General features: G+C 40.3%; 1 protein-coding gene across 3 annotated transcripts; it reads right to left on the reverse strand.

The window, feature by feature from the left end:
- Positions 1-1,305: 1,305 nt before the first annotated feature.
- On the reverse strand, positions 1,306-23,672 carry HELLS (helicase, lymphoid specific). Of its 3 annotated transcripts, XM_064430580.1 has the most exons (22): positions 23,237-23,671; positions 23,034-23,155; positions 19,390-19,512; positions 18,008-18,067; positions 17,484-17,520; positions 17,326-17,390; positions 16,853-16,894; positions 15,891-16,115; positions 14,277-14,459; positions 13,872-14,015; positions 13,097-13,293; positions 12,335-12,431; positions 11,241-11,402; positions 10,584-10,726; positions 9,299-9,437; positions 7,828-7,911; positions 7,621-7,740; positions 7,168-7,284; positions 6,112-6,271; positions 3,787-3,883; positions 3,503-3,579; positions 1,306-1,838 (listed from the first exon to the last, which is right to left on the reverse strand). In XM_064430580.1, exons 1-22 carry the CDS (start codon positions 23,259-23,261, stop codon positions 1,741-1,743), a joined length of 2,517 nt encoding a protein of 838 aa, XP_064286650.1. In that variant the 5' UTR covers positions 23,262-23,671; the 3' UTR covers positions 1,306-1,740. The 3 variants fall into 3 exon arrangements, with proteins under 3 accessions (XP_064286650.1, XP_064286649.1, XP_064286651.1); XM_064430579.1 differs by having other exon boundaries at positions 23,034-23,671; XM_064430581.1 differs by lacking the exons at positions 1,306-1,838; positions 3,503-3,579; positions 3,787-3,883 and adding an exon at positions 3,933-4,215 and having other exon boundaries at positions 23,034-23,672.
- Between the last annotated feature and the right edge of the window lie 734 nt (positions 23,673-24,406).

Below are 24,406 nucleotides of genomic sequence, written 5' to 3' on the forward strand. Positions count from 1 at the left end.
TTCACTGTAGTCTGACTTCCCAGATTCCTTAGGAGTTAAAGAGTTGGCATCTGCAGCCTGTCAACAATAACAAAATAGGTGAAATAGCCTTGCAATCACACAGAACTGCCTGCTTTATAAGTTATCAATAATGTACGAACACATAAAAGGTTCCTATGTGAGGCATGCTGGGCAGTTTGCCTGGGTGAGCATCCTGCCAGAGGGAGTGTCTCACAAAGGTGGGCAGCACAGCACGAAGCACAATCTGACATTTTTAACACTGATTACTTTGATTTTGCACCATATTGCAGGTTAAGCAGGTAGATCAGTCTTCAAAAGTTATGTAGCCTGTGTGGGAGCAGCTGTCACTTACTATTGTCTTTAACAAGATTAGGTTGAGATACAGTTTAATAGGGAAAACAAAAGCCATACACACAAGGTAAGAACAAGGAATTAATTCACTCCTTCCCCTGGGCAGGCAGGTGTTCAGCCATCCCCAGGAGAGGCACATGCTGGACTTTGTATTACTCAAGGTAATTAGTAACTGAACAGAAAAATTAGAAACTTTTGTCTTCAGCAATTACCAACAAAACAGGGCTTTCACCAGGCAAAGATCAAAGTCAGCTTACTCATTAACAGATTTATCTGTTCCCTTGGAGGGAAGTATGAATATCTCTTGCTACTATAAGATTCCCTTCTCTGTCAGGCCAACAGAGTAATTATGATCACAAAGTGAATGAAAACTGGTTTCTAAAGTCTGAGTTGGTAGAGGGTTTTTACCTGTCTTATCTATGCCATATTAATGAGCATAACTGCAACTGTGACAGCTCCAGCTGCAATTCCATGACTGCAGCTTTTAAATGACACCTAAACGACATTTTCACAAACCAGAGGAGAAAGTTTAGAAGCTGCCTGATTCATCCAGTGCTGTGTGCAGTTCTGGGCCCCTTGCTACAAGGACACTGAGGTGTTAGTTGCCTTCATTACCTTTCTCTGGCCACTCTCTAAGTGTTCTGGCAGGGGAAATTGCAGTGTCCATGTGGGTGTGTGAAAGCCAAGGAGCACTTTCTGGGAAAAGAAGGGCAGTCAAGAGGTAAAGGATATTACACATGCATTTAACCTAAAGGAGTTAGCTGTCATCATTGGTTGGAACTTTTGAGACAGCAGTGCTGATCCATCTAAATCATGTCCCCAAGTGCCACAGCTGTTTTGTGGGGTTAATTTGTTTTTCTTTAAATGTATGACATTGACTAATGTGCTAAATAAGTAGGAAAGTGTGAATTAATGGATCAGCTTTGCTTGTTTAAGAAGCCAAAATCCACAGACTTTTAGAACAAAACAGATATTTATTTAATTAAAATAATTCTCAGAAGTTAAAAACAGTAGCTACACAAAGGCTTTAGCAAAGGTACATGTTCTGTCCCTTCCAAATAATACTATAATTGACACCATATTTTTTTAAAAAACCAACCAAAAACCAGGGGTTTAGGACTTCCACAGGAAGATTTTTTTAAACAAATTTGCCAGTTTATACCACTGAGTACAAGAACTAGCTGCAAATGTGAAACATGCCCATTTTCTTTATGAAAGCCTACTAAAGCTACCACTATCACCTGCATTATAATCTAGAAAGTGTTAAAATTCCCTGGAAGAACACATGGGATTTGAACAAGGCCTTGAGGAAAGTCAGCATTGAGGACAGCAAGCATAAGTGACATCTCTGGAAGACCTGAAAGACTACTTAGAGGCCACATTTGCATATTAAAACACACATTCTGCATTGGACTCTGATGACTCTTCTAGGACTTTGAAGACACCCATTTTTTCCTTTTTCATTTTTTCAGAGGCCTTCATTTGATCTAAGATTAAAACAAATCAAAGGTCAACAATAAGAGGTGTAGTAGAAAACAGATTTGGAAAACAAGTTGAAAAAACCATTTTGCAGAATTAGAGAACAAGCTGATAAAAACATTTTGCTCCTTCATCAACAGCTGGCTACTAGAAGTTTTTATTCACAAATATTTTTCAGCTGTATGCTTCTAGGAAAAAATTCCAACATCTCTGGCTAAATTTGAATGGAGAATAGCAGTCCTAAATCTGCCTGAACTAATCTCATTTTCCTGAAAAAAACACCCAGAAAACCTATTTAGTGAAATTACCAGGAGAAACATAAAATTACAGCTCTGATATGTAATATTCTTTCCAAAAATCCAAGGACTTGCAAACTTGGCTTTCTGGCAATTGCAATCACTTTGTTGCTCTTCCAGTGAATATTAAGCTAATGAAAAAGTATCATATTTATATAAATTTAATAATCATGGCTTACAAGGGTGGAAGCTGGAATTTTGCTTTCTAAAGCACTAACTGCAGTTAGCTATAGCAAAAATTCAGTATATGATGCCAGACTAATATCTTTGTATTAATATTTTGACAAGTTTATTAATTTTGATTAGCATAGCAAAGAAGAAAAAGAAGAAAAAAAAGCAACCATGATAAATATGTTGCACAATAATAACAACACAAGATAAACAGCACCTTCTTCAACTTGAAAGAGAAATCAGACTGTTTCACAGTCTGAACTCGTAAAGATATAAACATTATTATTCATCAAGAATAGTTTTCTATATTATCAGCCAGTTGCCTGTAATAAGCACTTTTACAGAACAATGCCTGAATTTTTTTTCCTAAAGTTTCTAAAATATAGCAAAAGTTTGCTAAGGTAAATTAATTTTATGTAAACTACACATAGCATACTTATTTAAGGCTAAAATTTTTACTTCTAAATTCTGTAATGACTGTTTTGTTTTTTTCTGTATCTGTGCTTGGAGTCTTGTTCTGCTAAAGATGTTGAGGGAAACAAGGCATACTAAACCTACTAATCATACAAAAGCATTCCAGATCTATGAACTGGACAAGAATTTTTCCACTCAGGAAAGTTAAAAAGTTTTTCAATAATATCTTGGCCTGATCAAGCACCACAATTTGCAGACAACCTCAGAAAAGAGTTGTGGTTTGGTTGGGGTGTTTTGCTAAATAGCCGATCCACTGATAAGCCATGGGAACTCTCAAAAGCTGGATTTCTTTCTTTCAAATGTTAGACTTGACTTCTTTCCCCCAGAAATGTCAGATAAATGTATTTTGAATTATGACAACATCAAAGAACATTTTTTAAGCTTGCTGGAATAAATCTTTCCTGATTTTGATCAATTACAGCAACTCTCCTTGAAAGCTGCTTTGCAGAACACCTCCTTATCTATGCTTGTCATGCACAATATGCTCAGGGCACAGCGTGCCTGAATCTGGTTTTCTGGAATACTTTTGTCTAAGTTCTGTTACTTCTTTTCCAGCAAACCATATTGAAAATATCAACAAAGGGACCAAAGGGTCCTTTGTCAAACGGACAACACAGCTGTAGGGAAATGAAGCTACGGCAGCTTTCTACATACAAAGAACTCTTACAAAATATGAATTTACTCATTTATTATATGAACAGAATAAAGAAAACATGAGAACTCAGACTTACCAATAAGATCACTTCTATCCAAAAGTAACTCTAGATCTTTATCACTGATTACTTTCTCTTTAGATCCTTTAACCTCCCTGTTAAAGAAGAAATAATCTCTCAATAAAGACAAAAGCATGTTAGCATTGCATAGAAGTCACTTTTCCCATGTAGCAGAATCCCTAGGACACTCTTTCCTCTATGAAGATCCACATACCACTTCGTAAGACAAGAGAGCTCTTGACAGCTGCTTGCAAGTTACAAGTAACAAACTCATGGTCCAAGAAAATATGAAATCTGCATACCTCTCATAGTCTCTGGATTTCAGTAATTCTAGCAATTCCTGAGGGTCCAGGCAGCTTTTTGACTGTGCTAGACCAGATTTGCCACCTTTAAACTGATCTGTAGAAAGAATACATTTTAAGAAAGCACACGGAGACTAGAACAAATTACTGTTGAATATCAAAACTAATGCCAGGTTTCATTGCTTTAGTCCTCATATAAACACACCTTACACTAACAGAGGTACATGGAGGTTTGCATGCAGGCCTTTCACTTTCTATAACGTGTATGTATGTAGACATGTATGTAGTATGCAGAACTGATTAAAACACCAATCCAACATGCCCACATGAACACAGAGAGCAGAAAAGCCGTTAGTTCTACTTACAGTAAAAACATTGTAAATAAAGTTATATGGTGGATGCTGAAGTTTGTTCCCTTTGTATTGTAAGCTGGTTAAAACAAAGTAAGTTGTATTAACCACAAGACAGGAAATATGTGGAAGATGTGGTTTGCAGAGAGAGCAGCCTCAGTATAAGGAAACAGACAGACATGACAAAGCAATACCCCTGACACAGACTGCTTGCTTGAGACTGTGCTAGCACCTATTTACAGCAAATCTGGATGTCAGCCCAACTGTAAAAAACATTACACAAGAGTATTACCTAACCAAAGCTGAGCATGGTCTTATACATTCCAAGGAGACTGGCAAGACTTGCTGTTCTGTGCCAAGTTTCCACAGTTTTTATCAACATATGTACCCATTTTATTGTCTTCACTGATTCCTTTCATCACACTGATGTTCCTTCCTGTATCTTGCCTTCAGAAATCCTCCCTACATCTTTTCCCATCTCCCTTCAAGAACTCAGTTTATCTGAGAAGTGGAAATCAGACTCAAGTTCCAGAGGAGTCTGAGCTATAGGATTCTCTCCCCCATTAACATCTACAGCACTGACAGACATGCTCCAGGTGCTTTCATGCATTACTAGTGATGCTGCCTCTCCCTTTTAGCTTTCAGAGTTTCACAAACCACATGGTATCAAATAGTGCCACGCAGATCTCAAGATGCCATAATAGCAAGAAAAATACAGCTTCTCAAGCAACTTTCTTCAATGAAACAGAAGCACAAGAAGCACAAGATGGAAAGGAAAAAAAAAAAAAAAAACACCAAAAACCAACACCAAAAAACCCCAACAAAACCCAAACCCAAAACCAAAAAACAAACAAATTAAAACCAAACCAAAACAAAAAACCCCTGTGTTTTGTAACAAAATCCAGTGTGTGATTTTCCTTCCTCATTTGCTTCTCCTAAGTTCCAACACTTTTTAGATATTCACAATAACAGGATCCATAACATCAGCTTTACATTTATACAATGAATCCAAAGGTTCCTGAAGTGACACCCCTACTAAGCTGCCAGATTTACATGTGGTACACCCATAGATGCCAAGATAAATATTGAACTTATTGCAAAACTGAAGGCATTGACAGTTCTCTTCCTTCCAGTACAAGCAGTCCCAGTCTCCAGTGCTGCCCTAGTACATGGCAGTCACCTATTAGATCCCATTCTGTGCTCATCTTGCTGCTTGGGTTTTAACTTCAGTTTGGACCATTATCAAATCATTAAAAAACCAAACCAAGAAAGTATCCTGGTCAATAACATGTCTATAAAGAGGCAGCCCTGGCAGTCACACCAAGACTGCAGTGCAAAAGATTACAAAGAAAAAGGCTAATGCTTGGATAAAGTAATTATCAAAGATAACATCATCCAGAACCAGAGGCAAACCACAGCTTAGGCCTGACTGTGCAGGAGAAAGAGGTGTGGCCTTTTTGCCCTCATGAAAAGGCTTTGTTCCTCATCAATATGAGAATAGAAGAATGATGAGAAGTTTTTAGCCTCCTCTGAAGTTTGATCTCAAACTAGTTATTGTTCAGCAGCCAAGCTGTAAGAATTGCAATTCTGCAAGTGAGCTTAATGTTTGAAAATTGCTATATATAAGGAGCTACAGTCCAAATGTCACAAAAGCTACAGAAGCAAAGCAGGATCCCTACAAGATCTGTAAAAGAAAAACTCATCCCCAAAAGGGACACTTCAAAGCAATCACTTTATAAAGACTTTTGAGTATGACAAGCCATATAATCAAGAACACCACAAGAATCACCATTGTTCTGTACATAAACCCAAGGACTATTTTTCTATTTAGCACTGGCCAGTTGTTTGAACAGGACTGGACTTCTGTGGTTATAACACACTGGACAGAGGCAAACAGGATACTGAAATCTGTTACAGCTTGAGATTTAAAGAAGCAACACATGTTGACATGAAGTCCTAAGAGAAAGATACTCACTTTTATGGATAATGAGCTTCTCCAGCTTCCTCTTGGCAGCAGCTCTCTCCACAATCGTCTGGTCAATTGTGTTTGCTGTCACAAGACGATAAACAACTACTGGCTTTGTCTGACCAATTCTGTGACACCTGTCCTGGGCCTGCAAGTCTGACTGGGGGTTCTGAGCAGATAAAGAAATAAACCAGTAACAATTTAGTTATGCCATTATCCTTTTTTTAAAGGACATACCACACGCAGCATTTTTAATGGGGAGCACAGAGTCAGTGCAGAAGCAGAAGAAATGTGTATTATACAACTCTACCACTCTTGACTCTTAAGCTTGTCCATGACAAGCTCTGCTGTTATAGCTGCACAGGCAATGAAACCCAACCAGCTTGGACTGCTTCTGCACTACGTGCTGCAATTTTCTACTGTTGGACATGGTTAATATGACAGACTTAGATGATAATTTTGGTTATAGGTTTGTGGTGGGGTTCTTTGTTAGAGGATAAGAAAAGATATTTTAAAGTTTTCAGCCATTTCTGAAGCTGAAAATAGCAGCATTGTCTACTAAAATAAAGTGAAGATACAGAGGTCCTCAGTAGTTTCCTTCCCAAACTCTCTTTTTCCCAGTCTCCAGATTTACAGGAGCAGCAGAATCCTAGCTAGCTAAAATACATATGGCAAATGACAGAGGAAATTCATGGAGCTGGTACTAACATGGCAGCTGTTGTAAACAGGGAACCCATATAAGGTCCACTTACACTCAAATTTAAGTAATAAAAAGAAGGAAATGTATTGACAACACAAAAAACCTCCTGCTTTTGGTAACTCACGGGCAAACTCAGAAACCAACTCTAATGTTGTATTCAGTAACCCAGGACTTTTCAAATGAGACTGTATTATTTCACAAACAAAATGTTTGCACATGCTAACATGCTACTATTGCCTTCACATAGTACCTCATTAAAGTTATAGAAATGGTCTATACCATAACAGGTTCATAACTGATTATCAAAAGCAGCAAGAGAAAGCATTTTTGACACCTATCACTAGGTTCACAATCTGTCCACTTACCCAGTCACTGTCATATATGATAACTGTGTCTGCTGCAGTTAAGTTAATGCCCAGGCCTCCAGCTCTTGTACTCACTAAGAACAGGAAGACTTCAGGATCAGTATTAAATTGATGCATCTGGAAGAGATTTCATCTATTAAAAAAAGTACATGGACCAAACATAACATGGCTAATGGTTAATGAGACCTGTTTAAAAAGATGATCACGGGAAATACGACACAAGCAGTGAGAGGTTTTCAGAAGCACTGCATTTTAGGCATACCTCAAGGTAATGGTCAGCAGCACACTTTACGGCTTCAGCGTTTCTGAGCCGCAGATACAAAGGCAGAAGACTGATTTTGGCATAGATCTGTTTTGCCTATTGAAGGCAAAGTACTGTGCAAAATCATATCCCAGTGTCATGACAAAAGCAGAATTTGCTAATGTGCTCACACAGCATGCCCATGTACTTACATTTTCTTCTCTCTGAGAGTACGACATAGAGCCATCCAGTCGACTGAATTTGAAGTTTCTCAGGTAACAGTAATCCATCAAAATGTCAAGCATCATAGTCATTTGTGAGAACAACAAGACCTACAAAACCAGAAAGATTCCTTAATAACATTTTTTGTTCCTAAGGAGATGACTGTATCTCATCCCTCCAATAATCTTCAGCTTTACCTTGTGTCCTCTCTTTTTAAGTTCTGGAAGCATTCGGTCCAAGAGGAGAAACTTGCCTGAATTCTTTACTAGATCTTCATCAACCTTGGAACAGGGAAGAGGGGACCATATATTAGGAGGGAAGGAGACCAATGGCTTCCCCATCTCAGAAGCATCAACAAAAGCCCTCTGAAATCTCACTGAAACAAGCATGCACCATTTTCTTAACTAAAAGCCATACTATTAGAAGTAATGTTAATTTAAGCAAACAACACTGAATCACTTAAACCATAATGAAACTAAATTGAACTCCACCATTTCATATGCCCAAATAATTATTTTTTTAAAGGAATGAGTTTTCACCCCATTTCTGGAAGGAGAAACCCTCATGTTGTTAATTTTTCCTCATGGAATAGTGCTGCTGTTTCTTTCCCAGTTTGTAATTAAGACACAAGGCTTCCCCCTACCGGACACAGAGAGGCTGAACAAGTTGTGACACATCAGCCAGCGGTAGAAGTTCTCAGCTATTTTCCCACTGCTGCCTTAAACCTCTCTTCAGGAGAGCTTGCTAGATCTAATTCTTGCCATGGGCTAAGGGCAGGGAAATAGAAACTTCTAAGGTCTGAAACATACAGCAACCATTGTGGTAATTAGGAATATATCCTCCTGAGCAAGTACTGACTCCTGTGGGTGGTGTCAGCTGTCAAATGGTCTCCATTTTCAACACACTAATTTTCCCTCACCTCCCTGACTGGGGAATCTGCTTTTTATGCATGTACTTTACATTGACACACTTCAACAGCATACCCTGGAGTACAGCAGGCTCTGTTATCACTCACCAAGTAGGAAACATGACTACACATACCTACAAGAACGTGCAAGCAACTTCCAGTTCTTTAAAATTCTTTCAATTCAAATTATTTCACGCTTTCCTGTATTTCCATCTGCTTTGTGTAGATTGAACTACCATCTAGTCTTTGTGATATAACTTGGATTTCTTCCCTTTTGAGGAAGGACACTATATTCTCTGAGCAGATGACTGTTATATTTGGTACAGTTCTTCAACAACTCACACTTAAATGCTATCACTGCACCTCCTGGCAGCGTGTACAATTTACTTTATGAACAGTTCACCAGGGTTAGCATTTGTTTTGAAAAATAACCCTGGTAAGGAGACCTTGAGGCAGCCCTAAAGCACCTGGAGTCAATGGAAGCCAGCAACTCTGAGTAACTCTCCACCAGCAGAAGAGCACTGTCACATGAAGAACACCACGGCACCACTGTGCAAAGGCTGAATGGGCACAGCAGCTGAACAGGTCCCTGCTACTGCTGCTGCAGGAAGTTTCAAATCATGATTCAGTATACTGCTGGAATTCAATAGGAGACGTGTGCCAAATCCATTGCAAAGGTCATTCTTTACTGCCATCAGCTCCCAGTCTATTGCTTTTTAATGCCTGGAATAAAGTTTCTCTAGTGCTTTTAAAATGCGTACCTTGAATTGTTGTGTCGCAGGATCCAAAGGATACTCAATAAGATAGGGGTGATTACAACACTTCCTCAATAACATCATAATATTCTGCAGTTTAAGGTTCACCTCGGAATCCATGGGAATGCTCACTTCTACCACTGGCCTTGAAAAGACACATCTTATTAGTACTGGAAGTGTCCCCTTATTATGCTATAAATATTTGAGAGAAAAAAAACCCTACAACAAAATCAAGCAATGGAGTCACATGCTGTGACATGCTCAAAATCCCTCATAGTCTGTAAAGCTATTACCAGACAAAACTTTTTAGAGCGCCACACTTGGCAACAAAGGAATAACTGTTTGCCATTATTGATTTAAAATATCAAAGAGCAGTCAGTAGTAATCAGAAGCAGGATTTGACTTGTTCAAGTCATCCAGCAGAAAAGGGAACAGAAGCAAGCCCTCACCAGACCACAGGGTCAGATTTCCTGGGGAGCAATACCCAAGATGTTCCAGAATCAGCTGTCTGTCTATGCCTGAATTTGGCTACATTGCAGGAGTCACAATGAATACAGCTATTTAGCTCTTCTACATGTAAGTACTGTCTCCAGCATAAGGGATCCATGCATACCATAAATCTAAGACAAACATAGATTTAATTGTCTGTTCTCACAGGCTACCTTGGACTAGAATAAAAATCTAGCAAAATAAACACTTTTCAACCTGAAGATTCTCCTTATGCCCAAGGGACTTGCAACCAATTTAGAACCATCAACAGAAGGAAAAGTGGAGGCCATTTGGAGTGACACTGTTTTGTCTTTCCAATCAACTGCTATGCTTGATGGGGCCCTTCTCTCCTGTGGATGGCTCAACATCTGCCTGCCCATGGGAAGCAGTGAATTAATTCCTTGTTTTGCTTTGCTTGCATGTGCAGCTTTTGCCTTCCCTATTAAACTATCTTCATCTCAAACCACGTTTTCCAGCTTTTACCCTTCTGATTCTTTCCCCAACCCCATTGACAGAGTTGTGAGTGAGCAGCTGTGTGGTGCTTGGCTGCTGCCTCGGGTTAAACCACAATTGTGTCCTGAAGTTAACTGTAACTCGGATGAGCCAGTGAGTGATGGTACAATAATCACTGCTACCATGGCTCAGTGAATACCAGGTAAAATCAAATAAACAAACCATAAAGCTTGAACGATTGTGAATCACTAAATGCCACTCTTCCTGATCTATTTCAGTAAGCAAAGCACTGGAAGCAAACTAAGAGGGAGACAGTGCAACAAGAAAATAAAAATTTCAATACAGGCACCTCTCTTTTTCTACTTCCTCTTGCATTTTGCTAATTAATTTTTCCAAGTCATCAGGTGAACCATTATGATCTTCACAATAATCAACCACTTTCCGACTACGGCGTTTTGGTCGGCCTGTAGAGCTCAACTCAACTACTTCTTCCTGTGGGAAATGAGAACATTGCCATCAACAGCAGCCAGCTTCAGAATCAAAGGCCTGTGCTGATCCAAGAATTCTCAAAACTCAAGAGAGGCCTCAGTGATGTGCATTATGCAACATGTATTTAGACCCACCAGCTTAAATTTTGGCTAGGTAGAACATGCAGCCAAACTGCAAAGGTCTACAACTGTAGATTTTGAAAGTTTCTGTTTGATTTTAGAAAGCTACATTCGTACCTTACTGATTCTAAGCTGACACTGTCAACTCCATGAAAACAGTGTTCCTTCCCTCCCAAGCTACAAGTAATCAAGAACATATTTACACTTATATTATTTTAGTTCTATGCCACAGGCCTATCACATAACTGCCACTATTGAAATAGATAACAAATAGATCAGACTAAAAATTTAAGAATAAAAGCAGGTTTAGTTACAACGGTAATGAAGCAGTAGCAATATGGTTTTGCATACAAACTATTGCAAGCAAGCACGTTCCTAACATCCTCATCAGCACACACCTCAGTATTCCCAAACAGTTTCCTAATGGTGCGATTGACAATGGCAGTATAGAAAGTTTCCTGCTTCTTTGACAGCGGCGCATACACCACAACTTCTCGTTTAGGAGGCACCTCAAGAGCAACATCTGATTTCAGCCTTCTCAGTAGGAATGGTGTCAGAATCTGAAATGGTGAGCAGATACTACAATTACTCAAAGCTGTCAACACAGCTAGTTTAAAACAAAGAAAACAAGACAACACAGAAGCAGGCCTACTGATGTAATGCTATTTTGCCAATTTAAAGCACGAGCGTTAATTTGCACAGATATTTAGTTTTTTAATACTTATGCCTACTCAATATTTTCATGCACATTCTGGTACTAATGTGTTGAAACACACCCCTTAATATTTAAAAATTCTGAAGTGCTTAGTAGGGGTACAGCAGTAACTGTTACAGACCTTTCTCACAAATTCCAGTAACTGAAAGCAATCTTAATACAAAACTGCCCATTTTGTTTGTTATATTTCTTAAATCATGTTTTTCTGAAAACGTCCAAAGCCTTTAACCAAAATAAATAAATTATCATCAACAATTATACATAGAAGACACAATTTAGATCCCTCACTAGCAGCTTATAATGGAAAAATGATAGGTCTGTAAGCATTTACTTCCACACACTCTCTTAAAGACAGAGCTTTAAGTGTTAATTTGAAGACAGCCATATTATATAACTAGTTTGTCAAAAGGTATTCTGCTCAACACCTAAAAGTTACATAAGTTCCCTCAAAGTTACCTTTTAAAAAAATAAATACACTGATTAAATCTCTTGGTGAACTGAAGTCTATAACTGCAATTAAGTTTGACTAAACTCAATTCAGCTCCAAGAATAAAAATGAGTGGCTATGAAAGAGATACATTGTTCCTTTAGCATTTGTAAGTGCTGCAAAGGTTGAAAAGAACACCCTAAAAGTCTCAGGAAGTCCATAACTGCCACAATGAAAGCCTCAGACCAGAATTCAGCATCACAAACAAAGATTTTGACACACTTCATGACATGAATGATCAATGTTACAACTATATTATAAAAAATACAAAATGAAGGATAAATGAAAACCTGATGCAGCATATGCAAGATGTTTTGCTCCCTTTCTTTAGCAATAATATCTTCAGCAGTTTCTGTAATGCTGGTAATATCAAACCAGGATTCAAAGCTATAAAAATAAAGGGAAAAAAAATCTTACTAAAATAATTAAGAATAATAGCCATGAAGTATCAATTCTTCTCTTATCCTGTGATTAAAAAAAAAAAAAGCACTCACATCTATCACGAAGAGAAGGTGTATCAGAGGAATTTTTGAAATATACCCATCAATTCAGAAGCCGGAGGTTTTGTGTGATGTGTAAAAATATTTGTACTAGTTGGAATATTCATTATCATCTGTTATATCCTATCTAGGTTATAGCTTTTTCCAAAAATTACTCAAAACACTCTTTTGGCAGGGCTCTTCCACCTGACCCCCTACTGCTGCAGAAAAGGATCTGTGGGTCCTGTGTCTGCCAGCCTCACAAAGCTTCATCAAACACCTTTGAGAATCTCCAAAAAGCAGCACCAGGTATTTGTGATAAAGCAAACATCTCTCACCGCCAATGTTCATGTCTTTGCTCACAGCTGAGCTTCCACTATCTAGGGAGACAACAATTAATTCCTTCCTTTCTGAAACTACTAAGTGTAAGGCAAGACACATTTCAAAGCCTTTGCCACCAAATAATCATACTGGATTACAACTATGCCATAAAACAACTCTTCACATGCTGAGAAGTTTAATAATTAAAGAGTCATAATAATACTCAAACACAAACATCAGACTGCAACCTACCTTTTCAAATCATCAAAAACATCAGGCAATAGGAAGTTAAGCAATGACCAAAGCTCTGCCAAGTTGTTTTGCAGGGGGGTGCCAGTCAACAGGAGTTTATTGTCTGCATTAAATCGTTTCAATTCTCTGATAAGGCGGCAGTTCATATTTTTAATCCTGTGACCTTCATCTACTATGAGGTACTTCCAGTAGCAGTTCTATGAAAACAAAGGATATTTCAGTAAATTTTAGCTTTATTCCATCAAAACAGGTGTCAGATTAATTAAGAAGCAATAATAAGACAAGCACTGTTTGATTCTGCCTGTTACAAAGGTTCTATTTACTGTTTTTCACTTTGCCAAACTAATAGAACTAAGCCCAAACAGTTAATGCCACACATCTGTTTCATGTGACTACCTTTTAGAAAGCTTAGGTGGTTAAAACAGAACTTCTGCAAGAAACCCATCTTGCTGAAACAACCACTGTGATGCTAACAACAATATTTATACACTAAGTATGGCTCTTGCTCTAAACATCCTTAACCATCACCTACAGGACAGTAAGAAAAAGAGCAGGTATGCTCTAAGCATCTGCTTTTAGAACAATGTTGTTTGAAGAACTTAAGCATTAAACTGCAGAGCTACTACTACCAAGGAAACAGAAATGAATGCCAATATACATGCTACAGTATGAAACTTATTGTACAGGCAACATGTGGGGTTTTTTACTGTGTTCAAAAGCACTGCTATCAGTATTGAGGCACAACACAGTCTCGGAGCGAAGAGAACTTGGGTACCTGCAGGGCAGCTCTGTCTCGCATTGCTATTTCAAAGGAAGTGATGACCACAGGGTAGATTTGCAGTGATCCTTGTCTTCCGCGTATTTTACGAACCAGTTTGCGACGCTCCTGCTGAGTTCCGTGATAGAGCATTAGTGGAATCTGTAAAAAAAGAGATTACAAGTCAGGATTATGATGCCCATTTTAAGCTAATGGGAGAACAGTAGAAATACCAAGATCTCTTATAAGAAGGCTCTAAATACATAACAAGTCACAGCACAGTTTACAGTAACCACATAAACAACTACAATTAAAATTATGTTCTATATAGAGAAAGCTTCAAGACAAAGAATTTTAATAGAAATTAAACAATTTGTGCTTTTAAACCTAAGGAAGAAGAATAAAAGTCTTAATTTCTTTTACCTCTGGAGTAAATCTCTTGAATTCAGACATCCAATTTGGAAGAGTAGACAAAGGACCACATACTAAGAATGGACCAGGGACCCCTCGCTCCACCATCAGTGCTATTGTTGCAATACACTGGATTGTCTTCCCCAGCCCCATTTCATCAGCTAAAATGCCATTAATACCATTTTCCCAAAGCATCTGCATATGAAAAAAAAAAAAGTAAATGCAAAATAATCAACACACATTTGGAAAAACAAAGATTTTGAGGAATGCAACATCTGTGGAAACTCTCTACTAGGCCCACTTTATATTACAGATGAAGATGATTCTATTATAAAAATAAATACAAGCATCTTGTAAATGCTGAATATTCTCATGTAGATGTATGCACTCCTAGCCAACTAAGTGCCTGACAAGGGCACAAAAAACAGAATATCAAAGGAAAGTACATAATTTAGTGTTGCACCAGAAGGCACTTTAACTGCAAGTACAGCTCGCATTACCCAAGGTTTTACTCATCCCAGCTCTGAAACTTCACTTAGCTCTGCTTTCCAAAAGACCAAATTACTGTGCTGACTTTTCAGTGCTATCTATTCAAGAAGCTTCTGTAGGCATGGAGCTCATGTAGCTACCTCACCACAAGAAAAAGGTATACTTCCTGGCCAACACAGCCACCTGCTCCAGCCAAAGTCCTTTGTGCAGACACTGCCTACTCTGGCAAAGAGCAGAGCAACCTCTCACAAAAAAACAGAAAGACACAGAATTGCTCTTTGCACTCTCTACTGTTCAATAAAGATACATAAAAAGATTATTATAACTGAAGGCCCAATGAAGGAAAATGGTTTTCCCTTCGGAAGAGGCCTGTCTTCACTAGGCACTTTCCAGTAACAGAAGTGAGTGAGCAAGTTCAGCGGCACTCACTTGAGGGGTGAGTCTAAGCATGTTGAAACAGATTGTGTATGCTTGTAGGGAGGAAAAACAGAATGAAAATATCTGAGAGAAATATTAGATCAGTAGCAGAATTAAAATTAGTTTTGATTCTTATAAATTTTTTAATTTGGCTTGCATATTGAAACAGGTAGAGTTAAAAACGGATGTGGGTAATTTTGATGTCAAGCTCCTATCTATTTCAGAAGCTAAAGACACAGCATTTTTAACACACTGTGCTAATATTACTAGTTAAGACTCCAAGATACAGAGAATGAAAATTCATCTGTGTCAAACCTGCAAAGGTAACAGGTCTTTGAATACCTTTGGGCTAGGTATTGAAGCGCTTGAGAGAAACAAGACTGTCTCTCAGTAGGATGTATAGCCCTGCTTTCACAAACTCTTTGTAAGGAAAGGTTGAGTTGAGTAAGAAAATAGACGGAAAAAGGAAAGATGGAGAACACCTGCCAGAAAGTCTATTAAAAAAGGCTTAAAATCACCAATATTCTTCCCACACTGAAACATTTTGTTTGCTGCTTGACAACTTTTTCATAACACCAGATTCTTGTACCATGAAAGATCATAACTCTCTCCTCTTCACCTTCCCTGTACTAACTATGATCATAGACTTCCAATATGTTTTCCCCTCCACACCAGTTTCCAATCAGAAGCAATTCTGATTAAATTCAATTGCATCCATACCCTTAGCCACTCCATGCCCTCCACTTGGTACCACCTCATTACACCACCAGTAAAAATCTTTGGCTGCTGAAAAGGCACTGGTTGTCCGTTAAATTTTCGCACTGGATCAAGAAAGTGCTTGGCACTTTGTCGTACAGCTTGACACAACCTGTCCTTAATGACACTGTTTGAGTCTCCATTTTTCTGCAGGTCTTCTGGATGCAGGTTGTCAGTAGAGCTTTCATCCTACAGAAGGAAGGTCAAAGAGCATGTGATAAGTGGAATGTACATCAAAGCCTACTAAGACATACTTCTTCCCAATTTACACTAGCTTTAATGTGCAGTGAAGTAACTCAGTCTCTGACACAAAGATTTCTTTTGAGTCAACTGTCCACTCAAGAGTAGACTTTGTTCTACTTTAGAATTCAAGAGCAGTGACAGCTACTGAAGGTATTTGTCTTAATTTTCTACCCATAAACAGACTTAAAACCTTCCTCATAGAGGCTGGCATTCAATGCAGCAATTTCCCTTCTGTAAGCAGAAGGACTTTCCTTTCTGTAAGCTGCTCTAACGTTAGGAAGCAATTCACACTGTGCATGCAGCTCTGGAACTACAGAAGCAAAAAAGAGACCTCACCTGTTATCTCTGCACTTGACTGCTTAAAAATTACTGGTTTAAAGTCTTAAGCACCAACACAAATATTTTCTAATAAATTCCTATTTCCTTTATTTCTGAAGCTACTAGCAATCTATAAATACCTTCAAACTCAGTTTTTAGAAAAACAAAAGTTTTCACCTTGGATTTCTGAAATAAGTATTTAAGTGCATTCATTTATACCACTTTTCTAAACTTTAATTCAGGACTTCAATAACTAGCAAAGATGTTTATTTAGAGGTAAACTTTAGGAATACACTACAAAATATAAAAAGCCCTCCTTCCCTTTGGGCTTAGCACTCTTAAACTGCAATAATGTGTCAACATACCTGATTTTCCACTTTACTTTTTTTTGCCGCTGATAATATTTCCTGGAAACAAACAGGAAAAATAAAACAAACATGCTCATGTGCTTTTCAACCTTAGAGACTACTGTAATTTGTATTTCATGTAATCTCTTCATTCATCTTTCAATCTGGATATACTTTAAAAAGCTTAACATACAAAATCATTAATCATACAAGTGACTCTAAAACACACCAGGTAATTCATTTCAATGACAAAGGGTAGCTGAAAATTCAATTGGCAACGGTAGGCTTCACAGCTTGCCTCCTTAAAGACTTGAAAAAACAAACAACACTGCTTGTTAGATACATCTTTGCTCACAGACTACTGATGGCTGATAATATCTGGTAGCAATGTGTGAGAATGGAGTGCTCTAAAATACACACGTCACAGAAATTGGCTCACCCATTAAAAGTACTACAGAAATCCAGACAACCCATTTATAGTTAGGGCATACCTCTTTGGACATGATTTCTGATATGTTGTATGTCCCATCTTCTCTTCCTCTCTTCTTTTTTGCACCTGTAAGATAATATTTGAGTTTATACAATGCATCGAACATTGAGGAAATCAAACACACCAGTACTGAAAAAGAGGCAAAGCCTAATACATTACCTGATTTCTCCTCTTTGCCATCAACAGGGTTTTGACCCTAGAAAATAACCACAGAATGAGGTTCATCATCTTATGCATCCTTAACTATCACAACACAGATAAAAGGATGTAATCAGACTCCTACCATTACCTTTGAAAGATTCTGGAAACATTTCTACTACTAAACAGTTTTCAAAAACACAGAAAAAATTTTTCTTGCTTTTTTTCTTATAACTTATTCACTATTTTGGCTGAACAAAGCCATTATTGCTAAAACAAAAAACTCCTCAAGACAAATTGAAACCATTTTCTCTAATAATAACTAGTCAAAAACCTCCCCTAAAAATGACTGTCATGGTATACAATTTTTAAGCACTTTTAAACAGTCTTACTACAGTTAAAATAGATATGGTATATTACATAGAACCTGCAAGTCAAATACTGGACAATCAAACTTACTTATTTTACTTACCTTGGTCAAAACAAACATTGTAATTCTCAGACTTTTATTTAGAAAGTTGCATGAAGTAGCTACTTAATCTTACCTTGGCAGATTTTAACATCATCTCTCTCTTTCTTTCTAACTTCTCTTTCCTCCTCTGCTCCTAAACAAAATAAAAACCACACATGCAATTCTTACCTTTCCATAAGACCCACAAGAGTACTGTCTGCTACAGAAGAGATAGATTACATTGCTAATTCCGAGTTCCATGTACTCTGTAGACTGTTTTTGCAACCCCACCAAGTTTGTTCTGATGTAGTTTAAAACAATAAAACTAAATTTGGACAAGAAAGTGCCACTGCTCTAAATTGCTTGTCAGTAAGTATTTTAAACACTTAAATACAGTAATTTAGAAAGATTTCAACAAAAATATTCCCAATTGCAAACTCCTGAAGATTAAATCTACTGCAGTAAGTCTTCCATTTATCCAACTTATACATACTACATATTCACTGCAGAACAGAGAGCAGTGTAAGTAGCCTAGCATGTCTTTAACAAAGAACCGCTTTCATGTCTTGAAGAACTTAAGATTTTCATTTCATCTACCATTTTTGCTTTTTATTAAAGGAAAAGGATCCTGAAGAAAGAGTAGAAGACCTTGGTATCTATCAGATGGAGCAAGATTTAGTACTGAAATACACATTCTAGCAACACAGTAACCATGAATTTGAGCTGACTGTTCAATTAGAGAAGTATTTTGAAGAGGAGGTTCCTGCAGTCTATCCTGCAGTGTCCCTTTATGGAAAATGTTGTTGTTCTTAATCTTTTCCTGCTTTCCCCTCTCTCTCAAGTATAAAATCTTGCAAGCTTGTCCATAAACATCCAGTTAAAAAACTCAAGACAAAGCTAGGTATGAACTCAGCAGCCCATGGTTTAAAAAAAAAAAAGAAGACCCGTAACACTGTTTTATGGAAACCCTTGTTTGGCAACAGCATGGCCTCAGGTCACTGTAATTTATCAATTTGTTTGAGGGAGGTCTAAGTTAGCATCCTGAAGGCACACCTCATCCTCAGCTTTCAGTTAATAATACAAACAGGCTACTCAACTTCCTACTTGTCAGTTCTTTGGACCTTCTATCCTCCCTCCATCTTTTCTAGCTCCCTTAAACTTCAGTTCTTATTTGAAATACTTACTCTGGTTTCTTTGCATTCAGGCCAAAAGAACTGTAAAGGCATCAATGCCATCTTTACACTGTGACTTTAAGTTATAATTCATGTTCTTCCATGTCCGATTCATCTTTCAATTTATAGAATAAATTCTGGACACTACATAAAGCATCATGTCATTCCTGTGCACTAGGTTCCAGTAGATTTTAATGTTATTAATGCAATCTTAAAAACATTTTTACTGCAAACAGTTGGATGGAAAAAAACCCTAAACAGACAGCACCTTAAGAATTCCCACTGCAGACAAGAACACACCTACCTCTAGTTGCTGCTGTTCCATTTTGGTTAGCAAGAATTTGGAATAGATGTTGCTTTTTTCAAGCAAATGTTGAAGCCTCTTATAGCGCATTTCATTTGATTCCCTGTCCCAAGAAGAGCGAGCCTGGCCAACAAAAAGACATGTCAATCATTGACAGATACAACTGTGACTGTACTGAAAAACCACTGCTTGTGTTAAAAGCATTAACTCTGAAGTGTCTCACACACAGACCCATTTCCCTTCAGCCATCATACTCTGTGATTTGTGACTATGGACTCTCACGTAGCTGTGAAGTGCTGTAAGGCTGAAGTAACTGAGGGTTGCATTCACTTGCACATGCACCGTACACACCCCCAGTACAGCAGCACATGGCATTCAAGGATCCAGATGCCTCAACTACAAAGCAAAATGAAATCTCAGTTTATTTATAGTCTGCAAAATTTTTGAGGGAAAAAACCCTACCTGACAAATTTCAGAACGGGTTCCCTAGTATTATTATATCCCTTCATGTACATTTACACCAAGTTAGTTTCTCATAAAGAACCAGATATACAGACAGCTACAAAACTGTCACACGGTTTTACATAGCTCAAGTCAATTGCCACTATGAAAACAGTATCACTTTGCTTACAAAATCCACACATGCTTTTAAAAGCAACTGCTGCTGAATTAGTCAGGGCTGTGCATTTAGAAGTTTGCAAATTACTCTTTAAAACTCATATCAAGACACCCCCATTCACCCTTCTGCATTCATCTAACATTGCCTGTAAAACCGAGATACCAAACAAGTCACAGAATCATTTCGTTTGGAAAAGACCCAAGATCATGGAGCCCAAGCATTAAGCAGCACTGCCAAGTTACCACTAAACCACTGAACTAAGGATGCCTCAGAAGTGCGACATGTCTGGCTTTTTGAGTGCTGCTTCCACTGCTTCTCCGGGCAGTGTCTCAGTGCTTGATCACCCCTTCAGTGAAGAAAATTTTCCAAGAATGTCCCATTAAATTTCCCCTGGCTCAACTTGAGGACGTTTCCTCTTGTTTTATTGCTTGTTACCCAGATGAAGAGGCAGACCCTCCTCTCACCTGTCTATAGTAGTTGTAGAGAGTGAACAGTTTTAAATTAGCATCTCCAAGAGAAACCCAGAGAGGCAAGATGCAGAGCTTTACAAGATGCTTATCTATGTCACTGCCTTCAAAAGAAACACAATGGGAAGGGCACGCTGAGACACAGAAAAACAAGGGACTCTTCTGAAACTAAATACACTAATTGGTAAGGAAATGGGATATTTCCTGAACCATGGGACAAACTGTGAGACACTGAAAAGGAGGAGAATGTCCCTCCAGAAATCAAAACTCGATTTTCTCCAAGTAATTCCAACCAGCTAGCAATCACCCTGTTCTTTTAAGAGAGGAAGATGTATTCCCACAATTTCTCTAGGAGAGAGATTGTATTCTTGGTTTTCTTTCTTCTGCTCTCCCCACTCCAGGTTTTTACCTTCAGATGACAAGTATCTGAGCTCAGAAAGATCAACTCTTGATGGCAATGCCAAGAGAGAATATAACTAAAACTAACCTACTTTTTCAGCAAACTGCTATTGCTCACTTTTTATAGGAGTGAACACAGCATTCTTATTTGGTCAAACTGAAGGACTGTTTCCTCCACCAACTTCAAAAATTTCAAGAGGAAAAAAGAAAAATCAAAGATGAACAGCACTTTAATGACATCTCACTGTGCCTTTTGACTCAAGCCTTAAAGCCTTAAGACAGGGGTTTTTTCCCCTTTTTGATTGAAAAGGTCAAAACCTTGCCACTCTTGGTCACCACACTACATTCACACATATTTGCACAGTGGTATTTCACCATTAACCCTCAAAAAGAACTGACAACTCCTTTGCTTAACTGCTGTACAGATCACCTGGCAGGGGGTTTGCCGAAGTGACAAGCATAGGAAACACAGAAGCTGCCCCCAGTAAGCCTGTGGTAACTGCAGGAGTAAATCCCTTGGTCTGACTGGCCTCTGCACAGGGAAAAGGTGATAAAGCATACAGGACAGTGGAGCTATATTCCTGCTAGAGGTAAGTCCTGTGGGTTCTCAAGAAATGGAGAATACAAAAAATCCCTTTCAGTATCGTTACAGAAGTTATCCTTGTGAAAGAAACTAAAATTTTAAGTCTTCTTCTCAATAGCTCCTGTGCAATGAGAAAATGTGCTCTACAAGGGTTTCCTCTTTATCTTCCAGAAGTATTACATCCAAATTTTTAGGCTAATCAAGGAATACCTGAAGCTCCAACATGCTACATCATCACTTACTGTTTGCAACACAGAATATTATGAGACTTCTGGGAGAATCGATATTCTTTTCTAACTAGAGTAGCACAAAATAGTGCATTTACCTTTATAAATCCTAACTTGTCTTAGAGTAAGGAAAAAAGAGTAATCAAAATTAGTTCCAGGCCTTACAGACTGGTACTTTTCAGGCCCTTAGAATAATGTGCCAGTTCTTAAGATGGGGGAAAAAAACCCCATCACCTAATTTCTCTATTATATAGTTCCTTGAACATCTCCAGATCTGTAAGGTCCCTTTCAACCCAAACCATTCTGTGATTCCTTAGAATACAATTCCCCAAAAAGCATTCAGGAGAACAGTACTTTCAAGCTTCTATTTCCTTATGTCTGAAACACAACACAAATTATCGTGTTATACAGAATACTGTATAAGGGATCAGCACGGGTCTAGAAGCACCATGCTCTCGTGTTCTCACTCCAAAACAGACTGGTTACCATCAACTAGTGCTTAACATCAAGGCTCCAAAACACGCTCAGCAAGGGGGAAATGAAGCATCGTAGCGATGACATCACTTGCGGTGGGAGGTACATTTCCCCGGAGCAGTGTGTATTTCCTGTAACACAGGCAAACCAAGGTACACAAACCCAACATCGCCTCCCGGTCTGCTCACGCTTCGCCTCTCCTGGCATCAGTGCCAGGTCACAGGCAGCTCCCGCTCAGCTGTGTGCAGGGAAGAGCAGGAGGGAGCGCAGACCAAGACAGGGGCTGGCATAAGCCCGGTCCTTGTTAGTTGGGCTTTCTCAGCTAGACTGCTCCATCACTTCTGCACAAACTGTACCTGCTACTGAAATAAACGCGTAACCAGGTTTATTCTGGAAAGGATCTGCAGAACTCTACTCAGGCCGCTCGGCTGGTGAGCTTGCTTTAACCCAAGAGGGAAATAAGTGCTATGTACACTTGGAGAAAAAAAAACAGAAAAGTTTTGTCTTTAATGTTTCAAACAGAAATTCAAAACAGACGAACTTAATGCCCTTTTTGAAATCAGCTCACTTTATAGGCATTATACCTCACATTTTTAGACTCAGAACGACAGACTTAAAGACGTAATCTTCCCTCCGCGAATTTCAATCCATATAAAGAACAGAAGGCTTCTCCCTAAGAGCAGGAGTTCACCGCTAGCCTTTAAAAACAAAAATTAAGGCCCCTTCTGGATGATCACAAGGCGCTTACACACCACAGCACGGCCTTTATCAGCCCCTCACGTTTGTTTGTTTTGCAACCCAAGGAGCTGCAGGGCCCCGGCCCCCAGGCGCCCCGACAGAGCGGGCAGGCCGCGGGGACCCCGGCCGCCCCTCACCTCCTCCAGCATCTGCCGCTCCTCCTCCAGCCCCGCCGCCTCCAGCTGCTCCTCTTCCTTCAGCATGGCCGGCGTGATCACCGCCGCTTCTGCCTGCTCCCCCATCTCGGCTCCCAGCGGTTCTGCAACGATCAAGGGGCTGTCAGGCGCGGTCACCGGCGGTGCCCCGGGCCGCGCCCCGGCCGTGCCCCGCCGCCCCTCACCGCTGCCCGAGTGCCGAGCGGGCATGGCCCCGCTCCCGCGCGCGCCGCCTCACCGCCCGCCTCGCGAGAACAAAAACCGCGCGCTGCCCGAGCCGCGCGAGAGGCGGCGCCGTTCCCGCGAGGCCGCCCCGCTCCGCCGGGCCCCCGCGCGGCCATGTCGGCTCCTGGCAGCTGCGGGCGCGCCCTTCCCCTTGGAATGGGCTGCCGAGGGAGGGACTCTGCGCGCAGCTGTGTGTGCAAAGAGCGGCTGCGGCACTTGGTGCAGCTGACGGGCGGTGTTCGGTCACGGGTTGCGCTTCCCCAGGCGGAGGGGTTCCGTGCTGGGCCGCGCTCCCTCCGCCGTGCCCGGCGCTGCCTGGCAGCGGGAGCGGGGCAGGGCGCGGGCCGCCCGCCTCAGCCCGGCTCAGCCCGCCTCAGCACGGCCCAGCCCGCCTCAGCCCGCCTCAGCCCGGCTCAGCCCGCCTCAGCCCGCCTCAGCCCGGCCCAGCCCGCCTCAGCCCGGCCCAGCCCGCCTCAGCCCGCCTCAGCCCGCCTCAGCCCGGCTCAGCCCGCCTCAGCCCGCCTCAGCCCGGCCCAGCCCGCCTCAGCCCGGCTCAGCCCGCCTCAGCCCGGCTCAGCCCGGCCCAGCCCGGCTCAGCCCGGCCTGCTCAGTGCCCTGGGCCGTGCCGCGAGGGGGCAGCGCGGCGCCGGCAGCCCGCGGGAAGCCCAAACCAAGCCCTGCCTTACAGTAAACACTGCCACTGTTCAGAGCCCGCTCCGCGTAAATAACGCTGTCAGAATAACAGGGCTCATCGCTTCAGCTGCTGTGCTGGTAATCGTCCACGCCTATGTGTCAAACTAATCGCTGTTTTAAACTTGCTGCACGCACGTGGCGACCTGCGCCAGGAGACCTGCAAAGGGGGGAGGAAAAAAGAAGCACAGAAAAGCAAACAACTCTAGGAATAACTGAGGTGGATGGCATTCTTCTCATTCCCAAAGCCTGACAGGCCGATTCTGGATAATGTGGTTTATGGAAAAGTGATTCTGTTCTCTGAGCCATAGTTCAGAGGTTAACTAGAGATGGCTCTGCATCCATTTGAGGGAATGTTAGCAGGGAGTAATGTTATTCATCCCAGATAAAGTTATAGGCATGGTGGCAAACAAATGCGCCTTTTTCAAGCCTCTGTTTCA

This window comes from Passer domesticus, chromosome 8 (assembly GCF_036417665.1).
Source record: "Passer domesticus isolate bPasDom1 chromosome 8, bPasDom1.hap1, whole genome shotgun sequence".
Taxonomy (NCBI): Eukaryota; Metazoa; Chordata; class Aves; order Passeriformes; family Passeridae; genus Passer; species Passer domesticus.

Coding starts and splice junctions, on each gene's coding strand:
- HELLS (XM_064430579.1), bottom strand. CDS start 23,261: ATGCCCGCTCGGCACTCGGGCAGCGGTGAGGGGCGGCGGGGCACGGCC. Junction 17,391..17,483: donor TGGCAAAGAGGAGAAATCAG/GTAATGTATTAG, acceptor ATTATCTTACAG/GTGCAAAAAAGAAGAGAGGA. Junction 12,432..13,096: donor GTTTTTGATGATTTGAAAAG/GTAGGTTGCAGT, acceptor TTATTTTTATAG/CTTTGAATCCTGGTTTGATA.